General features: G+C 39.8%; 3 protein-coding genes across 3 annotated transcripts; 1 reads left to right on the forward strand and 2 right to left on the reverse strand.

Annotated features, from left to right (window-relative positions):
* Positions 1-122: 122 nt before the first annotated feature.
* LOC103713269 (DNA replication licensing factor MCM2) lies at positions 123-8,126 on the reverse strand. The gene is made up of 18 exons (XM_008800137.4): positions 7,450-8,126; positions 7,117-7,328; positions 6,833-7,017; positions 5,282-5,466; positions 4,925-5,114; positions 4,551-4,770; positions 4,244-4,451; positions 3,970-4,104; positions 3,698-3,889; positions 3,435-3,607; positions 3,165-3,353; positions 2,959-3,075; positions 2,714-2,798; positions 2,421-2,573; positions 2,213-2,338; positions 1,912-2,094; positions 715-876; positions 123-610 (listed from the first exon to the last, which is right to left on the reverse strand). The coding sequence occupies exons 1-18, from the start codon at positions 7,450-7,452 to the stop codon at positions 494-496; spliced, it is 2,835 nt and encodes a 944-aa protein (XP_008798359.1). The 5' UTR covers positions 7,453-8,126; the 3' UTR covers positions 123-493.
* A 109-nt stretch (positions 8,127-8,235) lies between these two features.
* On the reverse strand, positions 8,236-9,232 carry LOC103713266 (histone H2A.1-like). The gene is made up of 2 exons (XM_008800133.4): positions 8,959-9,232; positions 8,236-8,643 (listed from the first exon to the last, which is right to left on the reverse strand). Exons 1-2 carry the CDS (start codon positions 9,160-9,162, stop codon positions 8,425-8,427), a joined length of 423 nt encoding a protein of 140 aa, XP_008798355.2. The 5' UTR covers positions 9,163-9,232; the 3' UTR covers positions 8,236-8,424.
* Positions 9,233-16,489: 7,257 nt separating this feature from the next.
* On the forward strand, positions 16,490-22,744 carry LOC103712362 (calnexin homolog). The gene is made up of 6 exons (XM_008798866.2): positions 16,490-16,821; positions 16,922-16,991; positions 20,591-21,711; positions 21,844-21,915; positions 22,106-22,222; positions 22,311-22,744. The coding sequence occupies exons 1-6, from the start codon at positions 16,741-16,743 to the stop codon at positions 22,455-22,457; spliced, it is 1,608 nt and encodes a 535-aa protein (XP_008797088.2). The 5' UTR covers positions 16,490-16,740; the 3' UTR covers positions 22,458-22,744.
* The last annotated feature ends 897 nt before the right edge of the window (positions 22,745-23,641 follow it).

The raw sequence follows: 23,641 nt of genomic DNA on the forward strand, positions 1-23,641 counted from the left end.
GCAGGACATACAGGGACAACAGGTGTTAGCGCCTTGGGCTCAAAAGTAACGCATGGTACAACCATAATGCTGGAGTACCTTTAACAACCAAGCGAGGAAGCAATTTTAAGTAGAGATTGGGATCCTTGAACAATATAATATCAATTGTAGCAACTATTTTTCCAGGTTCTGAAATATCATAGATTATCATAAACCAGAAACTTCTTAATAGCTTGTCCACACTTCAACAAGAATTAAGAATCCTATCTAGAACCGAAGTACTATGATGACAAAAATATTACTTTCAGTCAAATGGAAACAAAATAAAGCCTGAGCTCGAAACAGAAATGGCATTAGACAAGTAGCATAAGGCATCTTAATTTTTTTACAGGATGTTTTAGCTGGCTGCTCAGACTAAATAACCTCTACAGATAGCTAAATATCTAATCCTCTTGAAAACTCTGGAAATATAAATTTGGTGACTCTCGTTTCAGATGATTAAGCTAACTGCACTTCATCTGGCAAGTGGGTGTCTGATCACCCCACGTCCTTCATCAAGAATGAAGTTGCTATTTCTGAAATGTGTGCTGGAGAAGAATGGCTTCAAATCATAGATTTCATACTCCTGGGCCTGTCCAGACCAAAATTCAACTTAGAAGACGGAAGAAAAAAAAAATCTTCTCATCAGCTTGCAAGACAAACTGTATGGAAGAGTGGTTATTCCGTTGGTCTCACCTTGCTCCGCAGCTCCTCCACCTTCACCTCAATATGTGTGAGATGGCTAGTTGTTCCCGATACAATTTCTTCAAAATGCAATGCATCCTTTACAAGAACACGTAGAAGATGCAAGAGCAATTCATTATAATCCTTCTTGAATGTCATGTACTTCTTGAAGCTCTGCAACAACCATAGAAACATGTTAGCTGTCTCTTAATGATAATCTTCTTTCTAAGACCAGCATCAAGATTAACAGCTTAATCAAACCTATCTAGAAGAAGCTCATTAGACTTGCTGGGGAGAAATTAGACAAAGAACTCAGAATAGCAGAATGAGTTCGGTTTAGTTGAATGGATGAACCAGTTGGTTTCTCAGTCTCAAGTCATCAAAAAAATATATATATTATGGCTGAAGGGATAGAATTTCAGGAGGCATTGTGGCTCCAACATATTCTTTTTGGTAGACAAAATCATTCCAGCATATCTGAGCAGCATAACTGCCAGGAATTCAATAACTCACATTCATGCATGCAAAGATCCTTGGACAGCTACAAAAACCTTGGCCAGTAGAAGACTTAGAAGAGGTGACATACTTTTTTAAAAACCAGTAGGTTTTTTCCTTTTTTTTTAGCAGAAACCAGTAGGGATATTAAATGGTAATCAAGTAATTTATAAACAAAAAAATTAAAAACAAGGATAAGAGATGATCATTTACATGTGATCTCCACAACCAACCAGGTGATCACTACTAGAAAAAAAAAAAAAAAGAAACCAGTGGGGTGCTTCAAATCTAGTGAATATATTCCCATCCAAGAGTTGGGCAAAACTGGCCCACCAAGCTATTAAACCTGGGAAAGGTAATTATACAAGGAGAACAACATAGAAATAACAAGATGACCAAATAATGAAGAGTGTCTTGGATAAAAAAATGCACCTCATTCATTTCAATCTAAAATATGGCTTCAAATTAACCAGGTTTATAGCCCTTAAGAAAAAGGAAAGAGTGGAGGTGCTGGGGGGTATTAACATGTACGAAGAAGAGTTAGGATTGAAGGAATTCAACCTCCACTTAAACATGCTTGGGGGGAACAATGTAGATATAAAGGCTAAAGAAGATCCGGAAGCTTACAGGTGACTTCATTTTTAAGGAGAAATATTGGATAGTGACTTTTGGTCTTGAACTGAAAAAGGAAACAGAAGATTGCACTTGCCATACCTTCTGGAGAGCTTTCTGGACTCCAAATTTCTGGGTCGATATAAAAGAATCAAGCAAGACACGTATCGCCATGTCCACATCTTCTTGTGTCACATAACTTCTCAGATGCATTCTTGCATGTGCCTCTGACGTCCGAATCATTGATTCAATATGCCTTACTGCTATTGGAACCCCTTGTCCATGCTGCATCAAACATTCAATGCCAACAGGTTTAGGATGAAAGAGATGCTATCTGCTGTTTTTAAGGCATCTAACAATCCTTTAAATGGCACCATGAAAAAAGCAATGTCTAAGTTCTCACAGATGACTCTCGACGTAGTTCGGCATAAACATGTGTAAGCTTATCCAGATCAGCATCATGTAATTTGGGAAAGACATTTAGCTTGGCAAATGTTATATACTTCTTGAGCATGTCTTGAGAAAGTATCTAATCATACAGAACTTCGTTAGGTCTGCTCAAATTCAAATGTCTTTTGTTTACTTAAGTATAGAGCAATCAAATATGGCACCTCTGGGTCAGCTGGTCTGGCAGAGGCCAGTAAGTCATCCTGGGAGTTGCTCACAGGCTGATCTTCTAGATTAACCCCCTTTGGTTGGGATCTGGCATGACTATCCACCACAAATCTTGCAAGCATTTCATCTGTGACTGGATCAACAACATCCTGCACATAAAGATTCCCCATGCACATTGCTATTCATTAATCAAGACCAAAATCCGTTAAGATAACAAATTATAACATAAGAACTCATAATATGCACAGTAATTTAAACAACGCAAAGGGAGAAGGGATGGAATACAGACCTTAACAACACAGAGGACATCAAATCGTGATAAGATAGGATCAGTCAATTCCACATTTTGGGAGAAAGTCTTTGAGGAGTCATATCTGATATACAAATTTGTCATACACATAGGATCAATCAATTCCACATTCTGGGAGAAAGTCTGAGTCATATCTGATATATAAATTTGTCATATTTCTATCTTACGAAAGAAAGATTCATACAGAGATAAAAATTGTTCAAGTGCATATCTTTACTTAATACCTTCCTCCTATTGGATTTGCTGCAGCAATGACACTGCAACGTGCTTGGAGAGATGTAACAATTCCTGCCTTTGATATGCTGATGCTTTGTTGTTCCATGGCTTCATGAATACTAACCCTGCAATTAGGAAAATGATATCCTGAGTCAGTGGAAATAAGGTTGAAGGACATTTGGCAAAGAATCCTACAAGTAAAACATTCTCCAACCTATCCTGATCATTCATTTTGTCAAACTCATCTATCAGGCAAATTCCTCTGTCAGCTAGGACAAGAGCACCTCCTTCAAGGGTCCACTCCCTTGTCACAGGGTCCTTGTGTACTGCTGCCGTGAGCCCAACTGCAGAAGCTCCTTTACCTGTTGTATAAACAGCTCTATGTCCTGTCTTTTCTACGTACCTATGCAACAAGAAGTTAGCACATCAGCATGCCTTTTCAGTATATGAAAGTAGAATCTAAACCAAATCAAGTTACTCTTACTTAAGGAATTGGGATTTAGCAGTCCCTGGATCTCCAAGGAGGAGAACATTTATATCTCCCCTTAACCGATGTTTCCCTTTCACATTCTTCTCTTGCCCCCCAAACATGGCAAGTGCAATTGCTGTCTTGATGTCTTCATGGCCATAGATTGATGGTGCAATAGACTTGATAATCTGTGGATTCATTTGCAGACATTTAACACAACGGTACTCCTCAGAAAAGGATAACGAGAAGGAAAACAAAAGGAAAAGTTCAAATCAAACCCTTTCTCCGATCCTTGGATCCCTGGCCAATCTCTCAATCTCTGCCTTGTCCTCATCAGTAAGTTTATACGCAGAGAAGAGGTCCTGTTTTTTGGTGACATAGTTGGCTTCAACCACTGTTGCAAACACAGGAAACCCATTTTTCGTATTCAGAGATAAGTCAAAGTTGTTGGTGTATATGCCTGTAACCTCCTGCAATGGGACAGTTTGAATAGATCAGGATAAATAATCTATTTCAAGGACTAAAACATAAGGTACAAGTAATGAATTACAATTTCTTCTCCAGGGCGAGCACAATCGATCAGATCATTCAAAAGTATCACTTCCTTGTATCTTGGGAGTCTACCAGCAGGCACAATTCCAGGACTCTCCTGAAGGCTAAGTTTCTGATAATTCCTGTAAATTGTCTGTAATGATGCAAACTTAGGTAATCGAAAAGAAAATGTTTCACAAAGAATACAATTATATATATATGGAGAGAGAGAGTTGCAATAAATGCCGACTACCTGAATTGGCATTTGAAGTTCTCAAGCAAATGAGACTGACCTGTTCAACATTGATAGTAAATGGTCCCTTTGATTGGCATTCTGGGCAGGATCCCACTTTTACTTCTGAATAAGAGTTCTGGAAGAAAGGGCCAAGAATTGTTCCACATTTGTTGCAGTCATACTTCACCTGCTGCAACTGAGGGAAAACACCAGATCGTCGAGTTACAACACCTCCAATGCGAATCATTGTGTTTAGATGAATCTGCCTACAGTTCACCAAATGGTAAAGACATTAGCATGTTATCGACCCTCTAAAGAAAAGAAAAAATCCATTAGTATTTCAGACTTCTCAAAAAAAAAATCACCTGATATTACGAATCTGATCATAAACCGGTAGGTTAGTTACCCGCACATAGATCTTTTGATGAATATTCTTGTAATTCTTGTGAATATCAAAAACAACATTCTTGGCAACCTCCTCCATGACCTCGAGCACTGACTGAGGTGCATCAGCCAACCATATAGCAATATTTGGATGAATGTAGATGAACTGCTTATAATCTATCTCCAAACTACATTTATTTGCTGCAACAGAGGTTTAACCAGAAGAAATCAAAAGGAAATAAATGAAGCTATTTAGATATATAATTTCTGGAAAAACAACCTAAACTACTACACAAGGACGGTCTAATTTATTTCAGATTGCAAGATATATGCTGGACAGCAAGTAAATCAATACCTAGGACCATCTCATTGATCAATCGAACATATTCAATATCTCCCTGCTCATTCTTAGGGTTCACATATGTAAGCAGGAACTCTTTGAATTTCTTGGCAATAAATCGTCGCACTTCATCTCTTGTAACCCACTCCCTCAGAGTTCCTTGGACACGATACATATTCATCTCATCCTCATCGTCATACTCATCCTATCAAAGGCAGTTCAATCAATTTTAATGTAAGAATAATACACATGAATTTATGTGTATCTGATATTGGACTTCTTCAAAGTCAGAACACTATTATGGGTAAATCTTTTTTCAGTACATATGTCTGGAGTCCTATGTTTAACTGCTGCATATGAAAAATATAATACCTCATATGGGTCATCATCTGTTTGATCAGTCATTGGAACATCATCTCTTGAGTGTCCACGCTGGGATCTTCCTGGGGAACTTTGTGTGGCACCATCAGCATCATCATCACTTCTTGCCCCAACTGGTGGCCGGAAATCAGCTCTGAATCTTTTTGGACGCCTGTAGTTGATATCTTCATCTGTATCTGCAGTGAAAGATACATTTGTTCAAAAAAACCAGTCAAGAAAGGCATATTAGTTACATAAATATGGAAACATGTCTGGCAATTATATTCACAAAATTCAAGAGCTTATCATAGCAGCATGCAAGAAAGATAAAACTTAAAGATTCAGATTGCATTTTTCTACATGCTCCAAAATGGTTTTTTATAAAGTTTCAAGCAAAGTCACCAAAATTATCCACCCAAACAATGTATGATGCCCAAAATTATGCATAATATTTTAAACTTAAATTATTTTCACTCTTTCTTTCAAAATCTTTCCTTTCTCAATTTTTGCCTGAAAACTTTCCTCTTTTCCAAGCTTTTTTTTTTTGAAATAACATTATTATTTGTCGACTCATTGCAGATGAAAAGGTTCAAAATTACAGAAGCAATCATCTTTCTCTTGGACTGAAAGCAGGCCTCCATGCCTTGCTCCAAAGACCTATCCAGGCAAGACATAACCTGAAGTTCAATAATCAACAGATGTCTTGTTAAACAGTATATCAAGATGCAATAGTCATTTTTAAGTGCCAGTCTTTCTTGAATCACTTTATCAAACTTAACTGTAGTAAAGATTGTTCTCTATTGCATTACAATCTACACCACAGAATAAACTTTTAATAGAGATATCAAAATCAAAACATTAAACCAACTGCAGAGAGGTGTGATAGGCTCATTAGTTGGTACTATTTCAGCTTATGCAGGCTATTAAATACACACTCTCATAGCAAATTGTAGAAAAGCGAAGACCATATTCCATGAGAAAAGTAAACACCAAGACTGTTTAAATTAGCATATAAACAAAATGTCTGAGTGATCAGCTGTTGATTTTAAGCAAAACAGAACCAAAACCATTAAGATATCAACAAGTAATATAAGCTCAACAATCAAACTCTGGTCGCAGTCAGCATGTCTACCACACTTTTAACAGTAAGATCTTAGATAGCAATTGCCTGCCACAGATGAAATCTAGGAATCCACGGGGCGCATTGGTTGCCTCTTAAAGTTTCAATCTCTCTTCGATCTACTGGTAAACAACACCAATTCTTATCAGCAGTTTATTGTTTTATGCTGCCTCCATTGGAAAGGCTTCACATCCATATAACCATACAACCACTCTTAAATTATTTGATTCTGCATTCCAACAAGAAACCATATTGCAAGGGCAACAACAATCTGTTAACAAATTAACATTCCCGGTACAAATGTCACGATAAATTAACATTTTGTGGTACAAGAAGGACTAAAAATGCATCTAGTTAGCTAGGGTTTTTACAAGAAATAGTTTAGAGGAAAACAAATTAGCAGGCGGAACGCAGGCAGTAAGGGAAATTATATTATTAAATACCCTGGTCATGTAGCAGGCGAGGCAACTTCCTCTCGGCAGCACCAGTGCGGGTATCCCTGGCATCGAGCTCAATCTCGGCAGCCCTCCGATCAGCCATGATCTGGTCCAGATCCCTCTCGTCCTCCATGGAATCATCCAGCCCCACGGACTCGAACTGGTCCTGCTCGTCCATCTGACGGTAATCGCTGCTCCCACCAACCATCATCCCCATTAAAAACGAAATCTTTCTCAAGAAATCAGGGAAAAGATAGGAAAAGGAGAGGGTTCAGGGTACGAAATCGCACTCCATGTAGTTATCGTTGTAGAGATCCTCCCCTTCCTCGTCGTCATCACCGCCATCGTCGCCATCATCGTCGGGGATGACGTGGGGGTCGACCGCGGCCTCGTCCTCGTCGGAGGAGTCCGTGGTTCGGCTCGTGTTGGGGGGAAGCCGGTCGGTACTGAACCCCGCCGAAGTCGGCGATCCAGGGGTCGACGACGGGTTCTCCGAATCATCCTACGATAAGAAAGATCGAGATTAAAGAAACTGAAGACAACCGAGAGAGAGAATGAAAGATCTGATCTCAACTTCGGATTCAAAAAGCGGAAAAGGGAATGGATTAGAGAGAAGAACGTACCATCGGAATCGATCGGCTCTTCTTCTTCTCCGCTGCCGCTTCTCCTATCTTCTTCTATTCGCGTTTGCGGAATGGCTGCCTGATTTGGTTCGGGTTTTGTTAGGGAGAAAGGGAACGGGGAAATTTGGCGGGAAATTTTGGCGCCCAGCTTCCTACGTGCCGACAGCGGGCGCCCTTGGTCTCGCGGGGCGGTTTAACCCTAGATCTCGTGGAGATAAGATGTGCTCTCGGGTGCTAACAAGTTAAGATAGATCACTGACGTGGTCGTTTCATATGCCACGGATGCTCTTAAATGGGCTCATGGGTCATAGACTTGGTGGATTGACTCTTCGAGGTCGAAGGTGGGTCTCCTTCACAACCAAATCGAGCCCAACTAGTGGACCTTTACTCGGATCCGTTTGCTGTGATTGAACCTGAAATTGATATCACATCCAGTTAAAATTAAACTACCAAGGAATCTTTGCTTGGTGATGGGATTGATTGCAACAGGTCAGGCTGAAGCCTCGACTTGGTGCTCAACTCATAAACAAGCCATTTGCACTCCCGATCTCATGTTCTTCCTGAAAGCAGAGCTATTCTAGCGTTATCTTTAGAGTCAACAAAGCTCTTTGTTTTAGTCGTTCTTGTTTGAAATAAAACATGGGACATGACAATAATGGTAATATATCGAAGGTTGTGGAGTGTCTCTGGTTATCTAACCTCGCTACTCTTATGATTTGTCCCAGGGACTGAACAATATTTCGCGTTTGAACATGCTACAGGCTGAACGGCTACGACGAGAGTAATGGCAAGAGAAAACCAAGGATAAAGGACATTTCATTACAAGGATCATTCAAAGTAGAACATCCAGTGTGTACTGTTACAGTGCCCCGAAACAGAGCTGCGCTATATATACAGTAGTAGGTATCCCAAAAACCCAGAGCCACGGAACAAAAAATACGCTACCGCCGCTGACTACCGACAGCGGAGAAGCTTCTATGCCTTCTTTGGAGACTTGGGTTCGGGCTCTGCCTTGCTGGTCTTCTTGGGGAGCAGCACCTGGTGAATATTCGGGAGGACGCCGCCATGAGCAATGATCACACCAGAGAGAAGCTTGCCGAGCTCCTCGTCATTCCTCACGGCCAAAAGCACGTGCCTCGGAATAATGCGCGTCTTCTTGTTGTCCCTCGCCGCATTCCCCGCCAGCTCCAGCACCTGTTCCCACCGAATCGAGTAGAACAGAGTCAGAATCCGACGAATACAGACAGGGGATGGGAAAAATGTGGCAAAAAAAAATCCATTTTTCCATCAGAACATTTCCCATAAATTCAACAACATAGACATCTGCTTGAAAGGCAGTGCTAGATATGGAGAAAAATATCATCTTTTGAAATGATTTGCAGCAAATACAGAGAAATTTGTTATACGCCCGAAAGCCAGCTCAAAATACCAGAAAAGATTGAGGGAAAATGTAACGAGTGAAGATATAGCATGGATATCAAAGAGGAGACGATTTAAAATAGTAATGACCTCAGCAGCGAGGTACTCAAGGACTGCGGCGAGGTAGATGGGAGCCCCGGTGCCGAGCCTCTTGGCGTATCGGCCCTTCTTGAGGAAGCGAGCGATTCTCCCCACGGGGAACTGGAGCCCGGCCTTGACAGACTTGGAGACGGGTTTCCTCTTGGAAGCGCCCTTCCTCCCGCCCGCCGGCTTCGTCGTCTTCGTTGCCTCCATCTCCCTCTCTTCGCTCTTCCTGGGTTAGAATTCTTTGGCAGCGACGAGCAAGAGCAAGAGCTGAGCTGAGCTTTACTTGGCGTCTAGCGTTGACGGGATCCGGGGGGGTTTATGGTGGATTGGCGATCCCTTGCGGAGCAAAACGGACGGCTCGGATGGCGAGTAGATGGCGCTTCGATTGGACGGACGGGATTGGAGATTTGGGGTAGCGATCCGCGGCTGTCTGTCTTAGCCAATGGGACGCACCACCGTGCACCTATCCGTTTCTGAGCGAAGCGGGAAATCACAAGCGCGGAAGGAAATTTAATAATTTATGGAGCGTTTTAAACTCGACCGCAGGTCCGCAGGCGATTAAGGTCGAATTTCTTGGGTCAAGTCGATATCCATGCCTATTTGTCGTGAGTTGTGGCTCGGATTGACGAAGTGTGATGCAAATATCATGCACGTACGTAGAGTTGAATTTGTAGCTTTTTATTTTGAATAAGTCTTATTTATTTGCTAATTATTTATTTACTAATGTGTACTAGCTGTAAGTGTTATCTAGTCTTTAGGAGGAAATTGTGTGTATACCGAGTCTTACGTAAGTGGTGCCATGTAAGTAGGTGTAATGCCACATTTGTAGGCCCACGTATGAATTCTGGCTTTCTTTAAATATCAATGTATGAGTCAGTGGTATTAGATGTCCAAAAATCTGTACGTGTTCTACACCTCACTTTAAAATCTATAAAATTATTTTCTCGTGTCCTCACTTTTTTTAACCAAGTGTTGGAGAAGAAGCTCTATTCTTCTTATCCGAATCCATCATTTTAGTATCAGAGCTGCGTTCAGGCCGTGCTAAGTGTAGTGGTGTGTTGTGGAGATCATTGCCAAAACAAGGGATCTTCAAAAGATAGATAATCCTTTGGTGGCGGTTCATCATATCGAATGGCATGAACACTATCAACCTCTCACAATCCTTGGTACCTTTTTTTAATGGAGAAAATTATGAGTTTTGGAGTATCAAGATGAGGACGTTTTTTATTTCAAATGATCTTTAGGATCTAGTTGAGAATGGTTATGCAGAAACTGAGAGCTCGAAAGCTGTGGAGAAGTCAACGAATTTGAAGGAGCTTCGTAAGAAGGATGTGAAGGCTCTACTTATCTTGCAACAGGCAGTTGATGGAGCCAAAATAGGAATATTGCAAAATAAACTAAGCCAATTCTAAATCAACAAGAAGCAATATTCACACCGACAATATATCAAACACTTGGAGAGCAAAAGAAACACACCAAATTTATGTAGAAAAACACTCTAGTGTAAAGGTGAAAAAACTACGAGGCAAATCCAATCAATTTACTATAATAAATGTAGAGTTGACAATACTCAAGTTTATGTCCAAAACTCGAGTTCTCAACTAATTGGGAACACTCCTGTATCACCTCCCTAAGAGTAACAATGATCTCACCCAAACTACCACAGTGTGATGAACCTAAGAATGTATTGAAATATCTAACAATGAATACTACAACTCTTTATAGCATCCAATACAACTCTTAGGTAGAAACCTAATTTGTTAAATCTCTATAAGAAAAACTACACCCAAAAAAGAACAAGAAAAAGAATATGTTTCTTCTTGCGTATGGCATGCAAAACTGATGTTGCAAGCTGTGCCCTCTTTCTCTCTATATCACCGCACCTCTTGGCTCTCTCTCTCTCTCTCTCTCCCCTTTTTGTGTTTTTTTTTTTTTTCTTTCTGCCGCTCACTGTTCTCTCTCTATTTCTTATTTTAATGTGCCGCAACCCCTCCTGGTTCACGCGCCTCTTCTTTTTCTTCACGTGCACACATATGCGGTGGTCCTACAAAGAAAGCAAAGATAAAGCCCTAGTGGGCTATATGGGCCTTCCAAGAGTCGGCTGGAACCACTTATAGTAGTGATAGAGATTATCTTTTTCCGGATTGCTAATGTCACCAAATCGAAGGATGCTCGGACTACTTTGAAGCAAGAATTTTATGGTGACAAAAAGGTAACCACGGTGAAACTTCAAACACTTGGTAGAGAATTTGAGACCTTGTCCATGAAGAGAGGCGAGTTTTGTTCAAAATTTTTCTCTAGAATTTCTACCACTATAAATCAAATGAGGACATATGGAGAAAACATCTCAAACCAGAAAGTTGTAGAAAAGGTTTTGAGGAGTTTGCCACCAAAATTTGATCATGTTGTAACTGCTATTGAAGAGTCCAAGAACTTGTCTACCTACTCTCTTAATGAACTGATGGGTTCGCTTCTAGCTCATGAAGCAAGAATGAACAGGTCAGCCGAGAAGAATATTGGGCAGGTTTTTCAAGCCAAGTTGGGGGTTAGTAACAAAGACGAATTGTGAAGGCACTTCCGACCAAAAGTATGCCGGTCGAGGACGTGGTAGAGTTGGCTACCGTGGACGTGGATGGTCTGATAATAGTCGTCAAAGGTCAGAAAACGGTGATAAAGGCAAACAAAAGCAGACCCACAAGAATAGTTATTGCACCTTTTGCGAGAAGACGGGACATACTGAGCCACATTGCTAGGATAAGGCAAAACAAGAAGCAAACTTTGCTGAAGAAAAGCAAGAGGAAGGTAACTTGTTTCTTGCTTGAATACTAATGAAAGTACTGCTGATGTATGATTTCTAGACAGTGGTTGTAGTAACCACATGACAGAAAAAAGGAGCCTTTTCTGCAATATGGATGAATTTGTGAAATTGCAAGTTCGGCTTGGCAATGACAAGCGTGTCTAAATAGAAAGCAACAGAACCATTGCAACTAAGACTAAATTAGGTAGTGAAAGGACAGTTAGTGATGTCTACTATATTCCTAGTTTAGCTCATAATTTGATTAGTGTGGGTCCGTTAATTTAGAGGGGATATTCCGTCATATTTTATGATGACATATGTGAAATCAAAAGTAAAAAATTTAACACTCCTCACATTAAGATTCACATGGCTGAAAACAAAATGTTCTCTCTTGATATTTCACGTCTTGGTGATTGTGCTTTTGCTGCCAATGTGAAGAATGAATCTTGGTTGTGGCATTTTACATTATGGTCACTTGCACTTTGATGGGCTGAAATTATTGAGTCAGAAGCAGATGGTATGTGGTTTGCCTTCCATTATTTGTATTGATAATGTTTGTGAAGGGTGTGTTTATGGAAAACAACACCACTTGTCATTCTCGGTTGGAAAATCTTGGAGAGCCAAAATGCCTCTTGAACTAGTTCATATAAAACTCTATCTTTAAACAAGAGTAGATATTTTCTATTGTTTACTGATGATTTTTCTCGTATGAGTTGGGTGTTTTTTCTTGTTCAAAAATTAGAGGCATTTGAAAATTATCAGGAATTTAAGGCTTTTGCAGGAAAAAAAAGTGGGCATATCATAAAGATTCTTCACACCGATGAGGAAGAGAATTTTTATCTGATGATTTTGGCTCATTTTACAAGCAAAATGGCATTCGTAGCCAGTTGACAATAAGGAAGACACCAAAATAAAATAGAGTTGCTGAAAAAAGAATAAATGGGTGGTGGAGATAGCTCGAAGTATGTCGAATGAGAAGCATCTTCCAAATGAATTTTGGGCTAAAGCAGTGGTTACATCAGTTCGCCTTCTCAACATCTCTCCAACAAAGGCAATGCACAAGATGACTCAAAATAGCTCTTCTTACTTTACTTAACTTTGCCCAAGAGCTGGCACTAATGGTTCTATCTCTGATCCGCTAGCTTAGCGTACGGAAAGGAAGGAAGAAGAGACTGCTTCCCCGCCTTAGGAGTGAATTGAGCATATGAAGCTTGGTGGCACTGGAAACCCGATGTAAGTTCTTTAAGAATTTTTGGTTCATTGCATATGCGTTCATTGATTCTGATGATCGTACCAAGATAGATAAGAAAAGTGAAAAATATATATTTGTTGGGTATAGTGATGAAACAAAAGGTTACCGGATATTTAATCCAAAAACAAAGAAACTCATCATTCGTAGAGATGTTGTTTTCAATGAGAACAGCTGTTGGGATTAGAAAGAAGAGTCAAATCAGCATTCGCCATTCATGGAAGATGAATCAGGAATAACTCCATTAAATGAGAATGTGCCATCACCTCATGCTTCTCCATCACCTAGGCCTTTTGGAAAGACTTCACCAAGAGAGTTGAGGAGTTCAAGTAGCAACAACATTGATCCTACACTTGATGGTGATACCCCTCCAAGAAAGGTATGATGTTTGGAAAAGATTTATGAATCATGCAGTTTTGTTCTTATGGTTGCAGAACCTACATGTTATGAAGAGGATTGTGGCAAAGAAGAATGAGAAAACTCCATGAAAGAGGAATGGCTACCATTGAAAGAAACAACACATGGGAGCTTGTAGAATTGCCGTAAGGAAAAAAAGCCCATTGGTGTGAAATGGTTCTATAAGGTAAAGTGCAATGTCGATGGAAGTATACAAAAATATAAGGCGAGATTGGTCGTCAAAGGGTATGTACAAAAATATGGTGTTAATTATCTTGAGACATTTTCTCCTGTTGCTTGATTCGAGACTGTTAGAATTATATTAGCATTGCCAGCTTATATGAGGTGGAAAGTTTTTCATTTTGATGTTAAATCTGTTTTCTTGAATGGCACTTTAGAAAAAGATGTATATGTTGAGCGACCACAGAGATTTGTTGTCGACGGAAAAGGAAAAAAAGTGTACAAGTTGAAGAAGGCACTTTACAGTCTCAAGCAGGCTCCAAGAGTATGGCATGGAAAACTTGACTCGTATCTTCACCAAAATGGCTTCTGCTGAGGTGAAAGTGAACCCACTTTATATGTGAAGGTGAAATACACTGATATGCTTATTGTTTGTATTTATGTGGATGACATTATTTACACTAGATCCTCTGATTTTCTTATCCAAGAATTCAAGGGCAGCATGATGCATGAGTTTGATATGTCTAATTTGGGATTATTGCATTATTTTCTTGGTCTTCAAGTTAAACAAACTAATGATGGCATTTTTATTTCTCAAGATAAATATGCATTGGATTTGCTTAAGAAGTATAACTTGCTAAACTGCAAGGCCTTTTCTACCCCCATGAATGCAAATGAGAAATTAAGCTTAAATGAAGGGACAACCAAAGCTGATGAGAAATTGTTTAGATCAAAAGTATGGTGTTCCATGGAAGAACCAAACACATTGAACTTTGTTACCATTTCATATGAGGCGTCGTTGCCGAAGGCATGATCGTGTTGAAATATTGGTCAACCAATGAACAAGTTACATATGGCTTCACCAAAGCTCTCTCGTACCCAAAGTTCATGAAGTTCCGATCTCTCCTTGGTGTTTGTGATTTTGCATCAAGGGGGAGAGATGAAGTGTGATGCAAATCACACCAGCTATCATGCACATACGTGCAGGACCGACTCAATGCATTTGAGGGCCTAAGGCGAACTTAAAGGCCCCAACATAAATGCATTTAGGAGCATCAATGCATAAATAAGGAAAGAGATAATAAATTTCTTTAGATAAGAGATACGTTCCAACATAAATGCATTTGGAGGCCTCAATGCATTTATAGCTATGAAGATACGTAGCATTGAGGCCCTCAAATGCTTTAGGGGATTCAATGCATTTGGACACTCATCTTGCAACTCACTATAATAAATGTATTTAGGGGCCAGAGCCTTAGGTGACCACCTCAGTCGCCTAAAGATTGAGCCGACCCTACATACATGGAGTTGAGTTTGTAGTTTTTTATTTTGAATGAGTTTTGTTTATTTGCTGATCTATATTAGCTGTTAGTAGTGGATCTTATGTTACCAAGTTTTTAGGAGGCAATTGTATGTGTATCAAATCTTATGTAAGTGGTGCCATGTAAGTGGGTGTAATGCCACATTGTAGGCCCACACATGAGTTCTGGTTTTCTTTAAATATCAATGCATGAGTTAGTGGTGTTAGGTATCCAAAAATCTGTATGTATTCTACACCTCACTTTGAAACCAACAAAGTTATTTTCTTGTGTCTTCATTTTTTTCTTCTAAGTGTTGGAGAAGAAGCTCTACTCTTCTTGTCTGAATCCATCATGGATTTCATCTTCTATTATTTGGGGCTTTGCACGACATGTAGAGAGATGAGATGGCTTCGAAAATGCATCCTAGGTCGTATTATGCATGCAGAGATGAAACTTTGTCCCATAAATTATACCCTTTTTTTTACCCTTTCCGGTGTTCAAACAAATTGTTCTTATGCTCCATCCTTTCTTCTAAAGGATCTCCCATGCTTTGTGCTTATGACGAGTCACTCTAGGGTTTATTGCCCCTGACACAATTAATTTTTTTTCTTAAAAAAGAAAATTGTATGAATTAATGTAGCTTAACAAGCATGCCCAAGAGTTTGCCATTGAAGAATATATCACATAGAAACTAAGAGAGGGGGAGTGTTTATCCTCCTTGCAAGTTATCAGAAAGAAAAAAAAAGCAACAAGAGACAAGAACATGAAATTAGGAGGAAAAAATGAAAATTTTGCTTTGTATAATTTGAATGATTTCAATTTGTATACAGTTATCAAGAAAACACCGTAATTTTTAGTGAAATTATGCAATATTCTTGCATCGTATAAAAAAAAAACATGAGAGAAACAACAACATGCATGAAGAGCAGCAAAAGCACCATATAAACTAATACTAGTGCGATAAACATTGCATGTAATACATAATCTATCTCCAAAATTATCGAGCATGTCATAAATAAATCATGAAGCTTGTAAACAGCAATGTTCTCGGCCAAATTTAGTACCCAAAAAAAAGTATTTTATAATTGAGATGCAACATGTGATGAGAGATAATTGTTGTCATTTAAGATGTCAGTGCCATCTATAGATGACCCCTAATGAAAGTGCCAATCTTCTTTCGATACAAGGGTTTAAAGCACAGTAAGAAAACCCAACATTTGGGCAAAAAGTAGCGCTAAACATGAGATAATTGTGATTAAGGGCGAAACCTAGAATTTTTTCTTCATCTCACTATCTATCTACCATACATTGTGACCGTAGCATATGGTGACAAGCCGTTACCGCTGCAAGAAAGTCCGAGCCGATAAGAATCTTGCACGGGTTTTCACGGCTGGACCCGCCTTGAGGGAATTTTCGCCAAATTATGGTCGAACCAGGGGCTTTATAAGCCTTCCGGAAAAGCTATTAGATCTGGACCCTTGGTTTTACCAATCCTGCCAAGTGGATAATAGCGTCGGCTGGAGCTGGCCACAGTAATCTGACGTGTCGTGCTACTATTGGCCAGGTCAACGTGTTCTCTAGTGTCATTGGACGAAGCAAGTCACCAGCGGCGTTTTATTGTGGTCACTCCTGGTTTCGCATGAGGGTGGATTGAAGGGAGGGAGCCGAAGAGCGGTGGTTTCCATCGGCCCATCTCCGCCGTTGGTTTTCTCGTGGTTAATATCTCTCGGTGTCGCGTTCCGACCCTCTCCCCTCTCGAATGATCTAAACCCGTGATCGAGAACCACGGTTAGGGTTTCACTCCGATCCGCTCTTGTGATCTCCAACTCTCCTCTCCTGCCTGGTCTCCTTCCACGGCTGCGATGGGAGGGTGGCAGACAGCGCCGCGGCTCCTCCTGATTTTGATCGCGTCCTTCGTGCTCCAGATTTGGGCTTCAGATCCGGTATTTATTTTTTTCTCTCACATGGCGATTTGATTTTTTCTTCTTTTTTTTTTGAGTGTCTGGAGTTATAATTGGTGAGGGTCGATGGTTTTTGCTCCAGCTTTTCTATGAATCGTTCGACGAGACCTTGGACGGGCGGTGGATCGTGTCAGAGAAGGAGGATTACACAGGTATAGCTCCCAGATCCGATCGATATCTCTACCGTAACCAAATGCGAGCATTAAGTTCTTCTGATAGGAGTAGATAAGTTTAAAGATCTTATCTTTTTGGTCTGATCGACTTGGTATACTGATCTGTCGACAGTTGCTTGTGTCAGCTAACGGATCTACGCCAAAGTAATAATGATGATCATAATAATAATACTACTAATAATATAATAATATAATTAATTATTTTTTAATTTCTATTTACAGTAGCCGGCCTTCTAACGTCTGCGGTTGAATGATATCTTTTCTTTTTCCCTTTTCTTTAGTGCAAATATTTTGATCCTACTTTAGACTTCAGTACTCTTTGAATTACTGCTGATGTGTTTATATGGAAAGCAAATAAGGAAAGGGCACCGTACCAATCTGGGGAAAATCTTTAGAGGGCCCTCGTAGTTTGTAGTCATTGTCTCCTGACCATTGATCCGACAGCTATTGACGTGTTACATAGTTTTCATTATCTGTGCGTTCAGATAAGCAAGTTATAGATTTATAAAAGCTAGGATGCCATGTGTAAGATTGGCATTATTATTGCAGTAAAAACTAGTGAACTCTATGATCGATAATTTAATGGCTCTAGGTTGGGCTCTCAAGTGCTTACAGTAGTTATATACATATACATACATATTTGTCTCTCTGTGCGTGTATGTGTGTGTTTGTGTGTGTGTGTGTGTGTGTGTGTGTGTGAGAGAGAGAGAGAGAGAGAGAGAGACTTATCAAAATAAGTTATCTAGGTATGGTGCTGTATAGGATATAATGGGTTCGATGTAAGCAATGTGAACTACTATTGGTAAAAATTGTTGTGCACCTTACTATTGCTTTGATCAATTAATGAAATGTAGGAACATGCTAGTTCGCTATACCAGGAACAATTTCTACGGAAGCTTGAGATAGTTTTTATAAGCAACCTGAATCATTACTTATATAATTGTCGTGCACCTACCTACCTTTGGTTTGATCAATTAATGAATGTGTGAACAAGCTAGTTTGCTATACCAGGAACAATTTCTACGGGTTGTAGTGCTTGAGGTAGTCTTTTATCTCTTTTAAGGGGTCTCTTCGTTTAGGTTGATCACTATCATGCTAATTCTACAATACAAGAAAATGTGTTTTTTTTCAAGGATCCAGACATTCTTGATGCTATTGTGAGGTCTGGATGAAATTAACCAGAATGAATGATAGGTTGTGTGCTGGATTGTTTCTAGAAAGAGGAATGCTAGTTTTGTCCATCGTCAAATATGCCTATATGGTATGTGGAGGTTGTGTACCCTGTTCAAGGCAGTGGGACCCCATGTTAGCTGCACAATTTAGTTGAACCTGGGCAGTGAGTTTTCATCTATTTTCTAGATATCATATTGTCATATGAATAAAAAATTTGTGGTTAATGCCTCCTTGCCTGGTCAACTTGTGACAGTTTTGTTTTATTAAATTATCAGTTTTTAAGGCCAAACTCCTTGCTGCACTGACTATTGAAGAGTTTTTGCTAAATCAATTTTTCATATGCAAACAAATGGAGTGTTTAAATTGAAAAAAAATCTAGTTTAAACTGCACTGTTTTTTCTCTTGTTATTGGAAGTGAGCTCATTTTGGATCTTCGCAATCTTGAAAATGAATTTATGGTAGTGTCGGAGGATGATGGTCTTTTTCTTTTACAAACTGTATTAGCACTGGGTACTCTTTGGTGCACTTGGCACTCTTCTTATGCTTGAAGATGGAAAAGTTTTCTTTGTTTGGTTTACAAATAGGACCTAGCAGATTATTTTTATACTAATAAACAATTATTCGACTGTTTTTCTTTTTCTATTTTAGGCCTCCCCCCCAACCCCCAAAAAACAAAGAATCTGAGTTATTTTGGTTGGTTGGTCCTCCTTTAGTTTGTTAGTTTTGTCAGACAGGATTCTATTGATACCTGCAGGCTGACTGAAAGTTGTCTAAGCTTGCTGACCTATGTAATTGAGGTGTTATATTGAGTTCTACGGATTCCTGGTGGGGTTCATTGTTTTAAACATAATGTCTTTTTTTGGGGCCAATGTACCTATATTTTCATATTGTATGATGTGCTAATGCAAAATATTGACTTAACATATAATAAGCTAGCAACATAAATTGACATGTAAATCTAGAAAATTATTAACAAAAACCTGTTAACCTTATTAAGATAGAAGGCAGGGAAGCTAGGCGACAAGCGAGTATATGATTGGTTTAATGAGATCTTTCCTATCTGTTACTATAATTCAATGTTAATTAATAATTTGGGCTTTGACATATGTTGTTATTGGCTGTTGCTTATATGTCCGCTAGTACCTAGTACGTGATACATGCAATTAAAGAAGTGGCTGTTTCATATTTTTCTACTAGTACCTAGTATTTAATAAATGGCTGTGATCTGAATAACTGATGAAGTTTTTGGTTTTCTTTTTTGTTTCCTATTTAATGAAATTCACATGGATGATAAACATCCGCCATTCCTCAATTAATCTCTCTCTCTCTCTCTCTCTCTCTCTCGCACACCTTCTCCTCTATGAACGTATATACATTCTCCTTTTTTTTACTCTGTTTTTTCTTTCTCTGGAAGAGAAGGGGTTGCTTTGGGGGGGGGGGGGGGGGGGGGCATTTATGGAAGAAGGGTATAACTTGCAGAGGCTAGTTGGCTTCGTAGGCTTAATGTAAATTTGTAATTGGAGTCAACATGAGTCTCACAACTTATTTCAACAATAATCTGTGCTCAAACTTTTGCAGTCACACAGACACACATGCGCATGCGCGCGCGCGCGCACACATACATATAGAAAATGCATCCATGGAAATGGAATTGACCCTATACTGTTGCCTTTTCACATAGCAGTACAGTTGTTGCCTGATGAACAATCTCTACCATGAATTGTTAGCAAGTCTTGTACTCTGGCATGTGTAATTATCAAAACTGCAGTCCTCATCTTGGCTGGTGTATGCTTTTGTTGGTAGCATGGTGAAAAGAATTAGTAATAGATGCATCCTAACAAATTCAGGGGATAGCATAGCTGAGTAAGAACTGTTCTGTATGTATTCTAACAAATTAGTAATAGATGCATTCTAACAAATTCAGGAGATAGCACGGCTGAGTAAGAACTGTTCTGCATGCATTCTGACAAATTAGTAATAGATGCATTCTAACAAATTCAGGGGATAGCCCAGCTGAGTAAGAACCGTTTTACAAATTAGTAATAGAAGGACTAAGAACTGTCCTGCATGCATGCACAGAAAATATTGTAGTTTTGCAAACGGGGCTATTTTTTTGTGCTTAAAATATTAGCATTGCACACATGTACAGAATATATTTCTTGTAGCAAATCAGGTAACAATTGAGTTATTAGGTTAGCTTGTAACATCAATCCTTGATGTTTAAGCTGCATAAGCTGCTTTGTGTGGTTTTCATGCATTACAAAAGAAATCAATGCTGTATACTGTATACCGTTCCATTATTTTATAGTCTTCCTAACATCTTTTCTTCCAACCATTATGTTTCTAAGGCAATTTGTTGGCATCCGGCTGCTCTGTTCGGCATTGATTGTTGTTTTCTGGTTCAGGTGTATGGAAACATTCCAAGAGTGAGGGACATGAAGACTACGGTCTTCTTGTGAGTGAGAAGGCAAGGAAGTATGCAATAGTCAAAGAACTTGATGAGCCAGTCATGCTCAAGGATGGAACCATCGTCCTCCAGTATGAAGCTCGACTTCAGAATGGACTTGAATGTGGAGGTGCATATCTGAAGTACCTACGTCCTCAGGAGGCTGGGTGGATTCCCAAGGAGTTTGATAATGAGTCTCCCTATACCATTATGTTTGGACCTGACAAGTGTGGATCCACAAATAAGGTGCATTTCATCCTTAAACACAAGAATCCCAAGAGTGGGAAGTTTATCGAGCACCATCTCAAATACCCTCCATCTGTCCCATCTGACAAGCTCACTCATGTCTACACTGCTGTTTTGAAACCTGATAATGAGTTGAGGATTTTGATTGATGGTGAGGAAAAAAAGAAAGCAAACTTCTTGTCCGCTGATGATTTTGAACCAGCACTCATCCCACCTAAGACAATTCCTGATCCTGATGATAAGAAGCCTGAGGACTGGGATGAGAGGCCTAAGATTCCAGATCCAGATGCTGTTAAGCCTGATGACTGGGATGAGGATGCTCCACCAGAGATTGAAGATGAGGATGCTGTTAAACCTGAAGGTTGGCTGGATGATGAACCTGAGGAAATTGATGATCCTGAAGCCACCAAACCTGAAGATTGGGATGATGAGGAGGATGGAGAATGGGAGGCACCTAAGATCGACAACCCAAAGTGCGAAGCAGCACCTGGCTGTGGGGAGTGGAAGAGGCCAATGAAGAAGAATCCAGCTTACAAGGGAAAATGGCATGCTCCTTTAATCGACAACCCAAACTACAAAGGTATCTGGAAGCCACAGGAGATACCTAATCCCGACTATTTTGAGCTCGACAAGCCCGACTTTGAGCCGATTGCTTCTATTGGTATCGAGATCTGGACAATGCAGGAAGGCATTTTGTTTGACAATATTCTTATAGCCAGTGACGAGGAGGTTGCTGAGTCATACAGGGAGAAAACATGGAAGCCCAAGTATGAAGTTGAGAAAGAGAAACAGAAAGCTGAAGAGGCAGCTGCTGATGGGCCTTCAGGTTTTCAGGTGATCTTTCTCTTCTGCTCTATTATGCCGTCTTATATTAGGCTGTTGGTTCTTCCCTTCTTTTTTCTACCCGACCATCTCCTTTATGCTTGGAATCAATTTATCTCTTAACACAATTTTTTGGTGTACCAGAAAAAGGTATTCGATGGTCTTTACAAGATAGCCGACATTCCTTTCCTGGGGGCATACAAGATCAAGATAATTGTAAGTATAAAATATTGATTTTCATTAGTTTCAAACTGGAACCCTGCCTGAGATCCTTGTGCTGTTCATAGAGTAAATTTGGGAATGTTAAAATGTTTGATCTTATAACTTGTCCTTTTAGGTGATTTTTTTCCGCTCTCAGTAATATCTTCTGAGTAATTTCTTGGAACTCTAACTTTTTCTTTGGCAGGATATCATTGAGAAGGGAGAGAAACAACCAAACCTGACCATTGGAATCCTGGTGTCAGTTATGGTGGTTATTGCTACGGTTATTATGAAGATTCTCTTGGGTGGAAAAAAACCTGCGGTAAATTCTTTTGTCATTGCCATTCAACCTCACTGTCTTCCACTTCGTGAGATGAGACTCTGTTTAAAACAATTTTTCACTTGTGCAGGCTCCAGCTAAACCCACAACTGAAACCAAGGGTGATGCAGCTACTGAGGCTGATGTGGCTGGAAGCAGTGCTGAGAAAGAAGAGGAGAACGAAAAGGAGGATGCATCAGCTCCACGCCCTAGGAGATCGACCAGGAGGGAGACATAGGGTAGATAGGTCCAAATTTTGGATGTACTCCTTATCTTATATACACTTTTTAAGCTTTAGGATCTGAGTGTATATGAGATTCTTATTGTCTCTGGCTATAATCCATCCCACGAGGAGTTTTCCTCGCATTCTCTGCTTCAGCTTAAAAGCTTGATTGGTACTTCTTGCGTGTGGGAGCACCTTATGACCCGATCGTCCCTAGAAACATCTCCTTGGAACATTACCAGTTCGGAAATTATATGCCTTTCATCATATTGATTAATGGTAACCGGTCCATTGTTGAATGTGATGCTTTTTGTTGTCATTTTTTTTTTTGACCTTTAAATGGCTATTTCCAGTTGTTGACAGAATCAAATTTGTCGACGCTGAATGTCAGTTTTCAGGATCATGTTAATGAAATGTTGATACTGTTTTTAGCAGGAAGAAAAAACAAAATATTAGCCTGCGATCTGATGCTAATATAGTTCCTCTACTCTCTGTTTCTTTGGTTCAGATGGTTAATCTCGAGGCTAGGCATCTCTTGTGTATTTCTTCTGTGTTTATCTTTAATTTCCATTCATTTACTCTCTTCTCCGCGTTCATGCTGTGTCAGTGGTAGCTATGACATTTTTTCTGCACTGTTTAGACCTTTTTATTAGGCTGACTCTGTTTGCATGACAAGGGGCCGTTCATCGTAAGATGGCCCGTGGTGTTGACGCGTGACTCGTACACCTGAATTAGCTCCCGTGATCTGTTCGGATAATATGGCAAGTAGGAGTGTCCATTTCCAGTCATCCAAGGTGAGTAATGCTCCACGGCTCCTCCTATGCGCACAATAAATAATGTTTCTCTTGCCATTTGTTTAAGAGGTGATTGGGTTTGGAGTTGCCCAGTTAATGGTTGTGGGCCCAATATGCCTTGGGTGCCCCCAAAACATATTCCATCCAAGAAATTAGGCTTCCAGGATCCAATGCAGCCCGGTTTTGGTCAGGTCATCCAGCCTGTTCTTGGTGGCGAAGCCCGTTAGAAGCCTTACTGCCCCGCCCACGGAGGCATGGGGAATATTAGAGCTGATCATGAGCTGAGCGTCGGGCTTAAACTCTATTTACTTTCGATCATGATTCAGACTGGATTTATATAAAATTTAATATTTTCTATACTCAAAGTCAGCTGGTGGTCAGCTATGGGAAATATTTTAACATTTG

The sequence above is a fragment of the Phoenix dactylifera genome, chromosome 14 (genome assembly GCF_009389715.1).
Source record: "Phoenix dactylifera cultivar Barhee BC4 chromosome 14, palm_55x_up_171113_PBpolish2nd_filt_p, whole genome shotgun sequence".
Classification (NCBI taxonomy): Eukaryota; Viridiplantae; Streptophyta; class Magnoliopsida; order Arecales; family Arecaceae; genus Phoenix; species Phoenix dactylifera.